This window comes from Lepisosteus platostomus, chromosome 11 (assembly GCF_059453375.1).
Source record: "Lepisosteus platostomus isolate fLepPlt1 chromosome 11, fLepPlt1.hap1, whole genome shotgun sequence".
Lineage (NCBI taxonomy): Eukaryota > Metazoa > Chordata > Actinopteri > Semionotiformes > Lepisosteidae > Lepisosteus > Lepisosteus platostomus.
This window is the reverse complement of record NC_142621.1, coordinates 20,428,435-20,439,079: the sequence shown is the minus strand read 5'-3', so window position 1 is coordinate 20,439,079 and position 10,645 is coordinate 20,428,435. Positions and strand designations below refer to the sequence as shown.

The 10,645-nt window shown below is 37.3% G+C and overlaps 1 protein-coding gene across 1 annotated transcript; it reads left to right on the top strand.

Annotated features, from left to right (window-relative positions):
- The first annotated feature begins 311 nt into the window (after positions 1–311).
- On the top strand, positions 312–10,129 carry atpaf1 (ATP synthase mitochondrial F1 complex assembly factor 1). Its single transcript, XM_088598824.1, has 9 exons — positions 312–744; positions 4,502–4,610; positions 4,908–4,961; positions 5,212–5,274; positions 5,474–5,524; positions 6,625–6,672; positions 8,480–8,575; positions 8,993–9,100; positions 9,635–10,129. Exons 1-9 carry the CDS (start codon positions 530–532, stop codon positions 9,809–9,811), a joined length of 921 nt encoding a protein of 306 aa, XP_088454950.1. The 5' UTR covers positions 312–529; the 3' UTR covers positions 9,812–10,129.
- Positions 10,130–10,645: the final 516 nt, after the last annotated feature.

Below are 10,645 nucleotides of genomic sequence, written 5' to 3'. Positions count from 1 at the left end.
TCGTCTCCATTGCGAAAGAGCAATGCTAACCACTGCTCGACCGTGCTGCCCCGTTTAAAGTCCAATTTGTTAGTTTAGCTAAGCTGAATGTTCAAAACCCCGTGAACTATCAAGATCAAACCCTTAACCACGTTTTAAGAGCTCAATGAAAAAAAAAATTAAAACATGCCTAAATAGAAAGTTAAATAATGCTTGCGATTAATTAGTAGTTTTTTGCTGAAGCAAAAACCGGTATAGATAGTAGTTCCCTGGGACTCTCTGTCTCATTGTCTCTCTCTCGCCCTCTGACGGTACAGTTTTTCGAACAGTTCTATGCGACGTAAATTTAGAAACACACTGTGTGTTATATAGTATAGTATATACATTACTGTTCCTGTTTATATTTATTAGATACATTTCATATCAGTATTTATTTCACTTTCATTAAAACGAAAGATCACAAAAGCTTTAAAAAGACGGGGCACGTTTGTCAAAGCGGAACATATGATTGTGTGCTATTGCTTTTCTTCTCCTAAGCGGAGTTCTATTGATGTATGACGGAGGAGAAGGCAAGATGGCGGTCGCCGTGGTACAGATGGCCTGTCTGTATCGGGGGATGCTGGCTGTCAGAAACACGGGAATCAGACCGCTTATCCCAGGCTTTTCCCCGTTGCAGCTGCGAGCCTTTTCGGTCCGTAAGGAGCCAGACCTGGAGGAAAACCCTTTCTATAGCAAATACCAGGACAAAATTCAACAGCTGCGCAAGTAAGATCTCGGTCTATATCAAAACCAGACAATCAATCGGGTTTTTACTCATTCAGTTAATTTGATGATAAATATTTTTAAAACTCGCTTTTTAAGTGACGCTAGTTCTTCTGACAATAAGGTGATCACCGATGTGCTTCAGTATGTACTGACTGTTGGGCACCATTCAGTCAATTCGAAGGGCATACTCAATTCAATCCATTAAGTACAACTACGGACAACAAATACCTATAACTGAAAAAGGTAACCAACAACATTAGTATAGAAGAAATAAATGAAGTTTCATTTCAGATTAGTCAATTTTTCTTCTCCAGAGAGAGAATGCACTTTTAACCATTGTTCAATGGTATAGTCTATACGGGATGCAAGGTACTAGCTTTTAGAAAATATATTGTTTATATATACATTGTTGACAGAGGACAGTTTACCTGCCAAAGTTGGTCTGCAAAAACTATCCGGTTAACACTGCTGTTGTTTCTCATCTTTTTACCGAGGAAGCTCTTCAAACTATACTCACAGAATTGCCTTATTTGGCTAACTAGAGGTGTCGTACCGAATTCAGTATGCTGTGGAAATGTGTATCCCCTTTCAAAGTGTGCATGTGCACTGGGAATTGGAGGTTTGATGTGTCTGCCTGCTCGTGCACACATTTCGTATTGTCTGTAGGTAACGCGCGATTCTAAATTTCAGGTTTACGTAAGTATTACAATTATTTGCATGTCCCAAACAAAAACAAAACACGTGTCACACAAGCATTGTTTGCGCATAGTAAACGCGCAGTTCTGAATTTCAGGTTTACTTAAGTATTGCAATTATGAGAAATGAGGTGTTAATCCGCAATTACTTCTTCCTATGAATGTTGTCTTGATGTGCATTACATAAACTAACTCAGGGAGAGGAACGAAACATGAAAAGACAGTTTGCTTTGTTTTTTTCTTTACCTGAAATATTTTATCGGTTGGCAGAAAAATTCACCATATCCATGTTATCTGCACACAATAGTATCCCCATACATGTCTGTCTCCCCAAAAGCCACACTCACTTATGTGATACCCCAGGAATATGTTTCTCCGCAGTGTGCGCTTGTGGAATCTGGTATTCCTGGCAAATTTCGTGGGCTGCTACCTCCCAAAAAACCCAACTCACACTTTATCAAAACCACCAACTTTATCTAAATTGACTGTACAAAATGTCAAATTTCTAGTTAATTAATAGTTTTGCATTATATAAAATCATTATAGGAATATATTGTTACAAATGGGGGGGGGTTACGAAACTGGTGAAAATCAGGATTTGACTGAGTGGTGTAGTCAATAAGTGAAATAATTATTCATAACCCAAAACTTGTATGTGATTTCTAACTATACAGTCATGTACACCCTCTTTTAATTCAGTGGTTTTACATATCGGGGCATAAATAACAATCGTTTGGTCCTCAACAATGTCTATAATTAGACAAATCAACCTCAGATAACAGGCAACACAACAGATTTCACTATGTCATTATTTATTCAACAAAAAGTAAGCCAAAATGCAGAAATCATGTGGGAAAAATTAAGTACACCCTTACTGCTTCCATAGGAATTAAGAAGGTAATTAGGAGCCAGGTGCTGCCAATCAAATGCACTTGATTAGTTGATCATCAGGAAGTGTGACCACCTCTATAAAAGCAGAACTTTTGGCAGTTTGATGGTCTGGAGCATTCAGGTGTGTGTTAACACCATGCCAAGGAAAACAGACATCAGCAATGAACTCTGGGAAGGGCTATAAGGCCATTTCCAAACAATTTGAAATCCGTCATTCTACAGTGTGAAGGATTATTTACAAATAGAGAACATTCAAGACAGTTGCCAATCTTCCCAGGAGTGGGTGTCCCAGTAAATTCACCCCAAGGTCAGACCATATAATGCTCAGAGAAATCGCAAAGAACCCAAGAGCTACATCTAGGGATCTACAGGCCTTGGTTAACATGTTAAATGTTAAAGTTCAGGACAGTACGATCAGAAACCGACTGAACAAGTATGGCTTTCATGGAAGGGTAACCAGGAGAAAGCCCCTTCTCTAGGTTTGCAGAGTTGCATCTGAACAAACCAAAGGAGTTCTGGAACAATGTCTTTTAATGTTTCGGTTCCTCTCCATGAGTAAGTTTCTGTAATGCACATCAAGACAAAATTCATAGGAAGACATAATTGCTGATTAACACCCCATTTCTCATAATTGTAATTCTTAAGTAAATCTGAAATTCGGAACTGCGATTTTACTATGCGCAAACAATGTGACTGTTTTGTTTTTGTTTGGGACATGCAAATAATTGTAATACTTAAGTAAATCTGAAATTTAGAATTGCGCATTTCCTACAAACGATACGAAATGATCTCTGATTTCCATTGCACATGCACACTTTGAAAGGGGATACAGATTTCCACGGCATACTGAATTCAGTACGACACTGGTCCCAACAAGAGAATCAAACTTTATCTTGATTATTTTCTTGCTGTTAGTCCAATCCTATGATAAATCAAAGTTATTGGCAATAAGTCAATGCACAAAACTACTTGTAATGCTATTCATACCATATAGATATGTGATATTTGAATCAAATTTATTGAAGATTAGCGAGATACTTGTCTAAATATGTGACAATTGTGTTATTGAATAATAACCAGAAACTATATCAATTGCAAGTGTAAGTACTCCACTGACATTGAACTTGTAATGACATGGTTAGATCACATATATTTTACAATAAAGCTATTAATGCCTCTTCTGTGATTTTTTTTAATATAATGGTTATACTTTATTTTATCGAACACAAAGTTAGACGTTCAAATGATGATCAGATTTTGCGGTCTAAAGTTAACGTTGCTCCTCCCAAGAGTAATTCGCAAGAAACAGATTTATTTCAACTGTCTCCTCTTTTGCAGTATCTTGATATGATGGATTATGATTTGACTATTTTTGAGCAATAAGTATTGTAAATAACAGTGTTCAAAGCAGATTTTTGTTATAAACCCCCCGTGTGAAACAGTTCTCTCAGTTCTGTATGGAGTTTTTAAAATAAAAATAAAAATGTTAAGTCTTTTCTTGGAGACTAAGATAATCTGTGTCATTTAATTGACCTGTGAAGCTGACATGATTTCACTATTATGCTTTAAGAGATCCACCTCGGTACTTAAACACTATTAGGCAGCATTGAAATTGTATTAAAATATAAGTCTGATGTAAAATAAAAATATAAAAAATAATATTAATTATTTTCTCCATATTATGATGACATCCATGTTAGGGTGGTTGGATTGGTGTTTCTCAGCTGCTTCTGTGTTGAAGGGTGCAATGTACTGGTGTCCGGTCTTGGGTGTGTTCCTGTCTTGTGCCATGTGCCTTGTGTTTCAGGGATAGACACTGGACAGCCACGAAGCTCAGCAGAATAAGTTTTCTCATAATGACTAGGTTATGAATCCGTTCTCATTTACTGTTGACTAATTACTACTGTATTTCTTCCTTTTAAATAAGTGATACTAGGAGCTGCCAAAATACTGCTTTTGTTGGCAACAAGTAAAAATGTAAAATATGCCTGGTTACATTTGTATTTATTTTAGCCTGTATTTGAATTATTTACCGTCTATGGATATCTACTGTGCCTGGTATCAAAGGGTTCTAGGAGCTCTAGAAGTTAGAATAGATTGCTGAACTGGAAACATTGGAATTAATTTTACTTTTGGGTGTCATGTTAGTAACTCAGTTTTGTATTTCATAGAGCCAAACCTGAAGAATACAAATCCCGTCTGGAGAAGAGGGCGGAGGGGGAAAAGCTGCCTGTTGGTCATTGCAAACAGGCTGAGTTCATCAAACTGATAGAAGCTGAGGTTTGTATCCGGATCCTGGTAATGCCTGGAGTGACCTGTATGTAGTATGCCTATTCTGAAAGGACTGAAACGTGAGGAAAGTCAATGGATGTATCTTTAGTGAGATGAAAATGAGAACATGGGAGCTGTCAAATAATGCCAAGAAACAAGATTTTTGGGTATTGGTGGAATCTCACTTTCATTTTTGGATTTCCCCTCTCTATGCCATGTGTTTGCTTTTTGCTGTGTTTGAAAAGGCTGCTGAGGAATGCGTTTGATTGAACTGTTTCTGTGTTGTACTGCTTTGCCTCTTTTCAGTTAGAGAAGCGAAGCAAAGGGGCTCCTGGGAGTGACGGTTTCACCAAGGATAAGGTAATTGGGGAGATGCCTATCGAGTAAGAAAGTACTGTAGTGATTTGTTTTGTGGGTCATGTGTAACATTCATTCCAATACCTATGTTTCCAGGGATTTTGGTAATCAGGGCCATCATTGTTATGCCACTAGGTCAGATTAGAACAATTGCGCCAAACTCTCAGAAAGCACAAAGAAATGATGTGGCTTTAAAGTAAACGTAGTCTCTTTATGTTTAATTATGTAATATTTTATATGTATGCTGTTTTAGACTTTGGACTCTATCCTCAATATTGACATGGTCAAAGAGAAGACTGGTGAAGAGATTGCCCAGGTGAGACTGTACTTTTGTATTTGTCTCAGTAGCCTCTGATCTCTCAGGGGAGAGATCTTTTAAAAACACCAAATTTAGAAGGTCTTATGGGTGTTAGACTGTCTGTCTTTTAAGTTTTTAAAAACATTTTAAGTTTTAAAACTGTTTAGGTTATTAGTTTATATATACATTAAACTTGTTAACCTGTTTTCTTTTCCAGATATGGAAAGAATATTTTGCAACTAAAAAAACGATTTGTGCGGTAATTCCTGTAAGTGCTTTTTTTCTCCACAACTATAAGCTCTGTGAGTGAGTTGGTGAGTGCTTAGTGCTAATCTGTGCTGTCTGAGTGTCGTAGGTGGGGTTGAAAAAGAAAAGCAAGAGAATGTCTCTCAGTATATTGCAAAAAGTGCAAAAAACTCCCATGCTTGGAGGTAATGCTGAAACATTTTGAATAAGTTGGACACCAACTTGATGAATGCAGCATTATACTGCTGCATTACACTACAAACACAAGCCTTTTAAATTCCTAAACATTAAAAATATTTGGAAATATTTTCCTTAAAATTATAAAAAATTGTTAACTAATGGCAATGAATGAAAAAAGTTTACTTTGTTTTTTTATTGCTTAGAGTTTTCCACAATACTGGCACAGTATGCTGTACATCTCCAAGTTGTCTTTCTTTAAGACTCATCTTGCAAGATATCTTTGTATAATGAAACAATCTCACTGTCTGCTATTTTAACTGGTGCAGAGATTAGTTGCACATTTAGTTGCACTTATATATTACAGTGTCATCACACTTAATTTCAGAACATTCAGAAACTTATCTGGTAACCCACCATTGCTTGTGCATTGTATTCAAACATGAGACCCACTTCAGTTGTGTTTAGGTACAACTAAACATGACAAAACTCTATACGAGCCAGTCATGTAGGCTTTATTGCTGGTTTTGCAAAGGGCTTGTTTTAAAAAAAACATTTTTCAAAGACTTACAGGCATTTCCTAACGTTGCAGGTGCCATGACCTCTATAATAGAGCTGTAATCATTCTTTAAAGGAAGCTCATGCACAAAATGAGATGTCCAAGTATATTAAGGACAGACTGCAGGAGGCACCATTAGCCAGACAGGATGCAGAAGCTGATTCACTGGTCTCCTTGAAACAGATCCCTGGTGAAATACTAGCAACCCAATAAGCATGATGGACTGAATGAAGGACTACCGTTGTAACATTTGAGATGTTTTTTTAAATTATAGACTTTTGGTCCTTATGTGTGTTAAGTCTGGCTTTTGACCTACTCATCCATATAACAATGTCAACATTTTGAATTACTTCATATCAAATTTAATTAAATTAATTATATTTCAGGGGGGAATATTTGAAACAATATTCAGAAGAGCAAAGAAATGCCCTTCAGTAAGTATTTTTGTCTCTAATTATCATGTTAATTGAAGCAAAAGCAGTGTGCAGTACTTTTAATAATGGAAAGCCGACAACATTGATTTTAAATCAGTGATGTTTAACTTCTGCACTGAACAAAAATAATTTTAAAGGTAAATCACCTGTTCTCTCCTGGTATTTCACTACCATGTGGTTGTATGTCCTCATTATCTGTGCTTTGAACAGCACTAAATTGCTTCCCCATTCTTTCTGATAGTCACCTTAGAAAGCGCCCCTCTCTACCACCAAAGTCTAAAATGTGATCAACAAATTAATAACCACAGAAAAAATAATAACATGTATCTAACAAATCATGAGCATAATGAAATTATATGCCATATGTGTTGTTGATATAGCCTACAGATTTACCATATACTTCACTATTTATCTTGTTACCCAGCATGTTCCTTCCAACCTGCTGACAATCTTTGTTGCCTTACAGGAATTCCTTACAGGTCTTTTTTCAGTTTGGGATCCATTTCAGTGTTACCTTGTTCCAGCATGTTGTGGTCTTGCTGTATGTTTTCATTATTGCCACAGTAATATACGTAACACTGTAAATGTATGTAGAGGAACAAGTAAAGGTTTATTCAATGCTGAAATGATTAGAAAAAAACAGAGTTTCCGGGGCTTCACTCCGATTGCTATAAACACTATAAATTGATTTCTGGGTTTTCATTATAACCAGAGCAGCTTATCTAAAGAAAGGTAATTTTCCCTAAGTGAGATGTAGATCAGATCTTTGGTCTGTTCCAAAGATGGATTCCTTTTTATGGAATGAGCTCGACTGTCCTGGGTCTGTGCTGCATAACTGATCCACAAATTTACTTGTGTAAATAGGTGATTTACTAGGCAGCCTTTTAAACCACAACTTGTTAATTTTGTGAGGAAAAAGACTCAGCTATCCTTATGAGTCTAAAGGGAGAGTTGCTCTCTTACCCAAGAGCTACAATTTGCACTTTTCTGCCGATCTTACTGTCTTCAGGACACTTATTATTGTTATTCCCAGATGAGTCAGCCTTCCTCACATGTAGATTCAAAGAGAACAATTTAATTATTAAAATTTAGAGAGGTGTTGAGGCCCTTTTGAAACTTAGGGTAGTAACTTGAGGTAAAATTATTTGTCATTTATCTTTTTTGCAATTATCTATTTCAGTAAAGGTTCACCTGAAATAATAAGGCCTATACTCGACTGTAGGTTGGTTCCTAAGTGCAGAACTTGCTGGTTAAAAATCAGTAGGTTCTCTAAGTGGTGCACTACTTGCCATATGATGAGGAGGTGGAGTAAACTTGATGCTGCTAGGGAGTAGCCTGCTTGCTGTGTGGCAGCAATCCCTGTAGCTGGCTGAATGCCTGTGGGTTTGCAGTGTTCTTTGTGAGTGAGACATCACTTCCCCATCTGAAGCCTGAGGATATAAGGTTGAGTGTGCAAGATCTGGACCTACCACACATGTACATTTAGTACATCTCTCCTGTATTGCTCCTGTACTTTCATTTATTGCTCCTGTACTGTTCCTTTTATGTCCTGAATTAACTTGCTTTTCCACAGTTGGGCTGATATGAAAAAAAAAAACAATTTAAATTGGTGGTCCCAACCCCTTAAAATGAAACCATTTAGCAGCCTTTGTTGACTATAGTTAGTTTTATTGCTTTCTTAGTATGTATGCCGTGTTGGCTTTCATATCACTCCAGAGCAGTATGGTACTATTGTGCTGTTTCTGAACCATGGACGATTCTCTACTGAAGGACAGAATTTCTGATTTGTGCGCCTCATTTCTGGCAGTTTCTGTATGCATTGCCACAGAAGGAAGGCTACGAATTCTTCCTTGGCCAGTGGTCTGGCTTGGAGCTACATTTCACTTCCTTGATAAATGTACAGGTGAGTTGGCAATAAAAGACTGATAATCAGTTGTCATCTTCAAAGAATCCCTGACATACCCCTTTCCACCAGCAGAACGTAATCATTTTTGTGATGTTTATGATGACCATTAAAACACTTTAAAACATTTTGAAATAATATAGTGGACCAAAATCCTTTATGCTTTCAGGATTATAAATATGTGTTTAACATTTGATCATTTGGACTAGGAAAGGTGTTTATTTAATGAATATATGTTTTTTTAACAAACAGCTGGAGGTATGACTTCACCTTTGATACATGTGTACCGGGGGCACCCAACATGTGTACCGTGTCCTGTAGATGCTGTATTATTCTGCTGCAAAAGAATCCTTGTTGTATACTGTAGAAAGGCAGGTTCCCTTCTTTGCTAAATTTGTTTTTCTTCCTTTTCTTCAGACCCTAGGGGAGAATGCTCCCAGCCAGCTCATCCTTTACCATTACTCAGAGTTTGAGAAAGAAAAGGGCATTGTCCTTATGACAGCAGAGATGGACCTTAAGTGCATGGTAAGGGACAGCCGGAGCTCAGGACAGTCTTATTTTATGTAGGTGGTTTTATATTGTAGCACTATGGATGGTACACTGAAGCATTTCAAGTTAGTCACAAGCAAAATCGGTATCTTTTAATGCATTTGGGCGGGCTGGAAGAGTCTTGGTAAAGTTTGCACATTACCAGTTTACTGAGACTCTGGAACTATATTGCCAAAATCCTCAGTATACCTGGTGCTCAGTAGCTAGACTAGCACAGACATAACGTGCAGTACTCCACCTGACTTGTTTCCAAATCGTAAATGGTTTTGTGTTGGTCCTGACTTGCACAGGGACTCATTTAGAATCTTCAGCCAAAATAAATGTCCCCAGACGACTGACGCCAGTGAAGGTGGGGAAAAAAAACAGATTTTTGTTTTCTGTAAAACCCTTCTCGGGGACATATAATCCTATGTTTGAAATGAAATGTAAATGAAATGACACTTTTTTTTTTCATTTAAACTCATTAAAATCCTCAGTCAGATGTCCCTGTCATTTTGTTTATCCCTCCAGGGAGTTCACCAGGCTCAGTGCTTAGCCAATCAGGTGCAGCTGTTCTATGGTGCAAAGCGCAAGGAAACCTTCCAACTGGTCGACACGTTCAACCACAGACCTGCAGAATTCAAGCACATGTCGGTGATAGCTGAGCTGGAGCAGAGTGGGATTGGGCCAGGGGCTGTTGTGCCATAGTGTCATTGTGGGAGTTGAACCTGAGTGCGGGATGCTGAAGTGTAATGTACTTTTTTGAAACTGGTAAGAATTAACGACCAGAATATAGTGTCCTCAATGGCTTGAAAAGGAAAATTCTTTGGAAGGACTTTCACAACTGTAAATACTGTAAATGGGAGAAATCTCAATTTCCCTTGAAGAAGAAAATAGAAAATAGATACTAGAAAAAGCCTTAAACACACACTGAATGAATTAAAATTAGGTTCAATGAAATTATGTTCCTGAAATCAGCTCAAAGCTTGTTATAAAGTTAATGAATTAAAAAATATTTAATAATAATAGTGCTTTCCTAGCATCATTTTTCTTCATGATATAAAGTTCGATCTGGAAACAAATTAACAGGCGGTGTGTGCAAAAAGTTCACTAGCAATAACAACACCCAAGATCTAAGTGTATTGAAAGGTTTATAGAATGTTTTAGTCCAAATAAATCTGGCTTATTTGAGAGCCAACCTCTTAGTTGTAGGATGAGGAGGCTAGACCTCCATGTGGAGTGAATAGTGACAAGGGAAAGCTGCAAAAGTAGAGATGGAGTGGGGGTAAGATGCAAAAGACGTGTGAGGGAGGGAAGGGGATTTCAAATAGTATTTAGTTTTAATTAATGTGAGGAAATTACGTCGGAAATGATCACAAATCACTGACTGATGTGGTTAATTGTCATACCTCCTGAACATTTGTTATAAACTCATCTGACTTATAAGTAAAGTTTTGTTTTACTAGATTAATGACCCAATTTTAGCAGAATGCTGTAGGTAAAGAAAAACTATAACCAAGGACAGGCTGTAGGATATATATA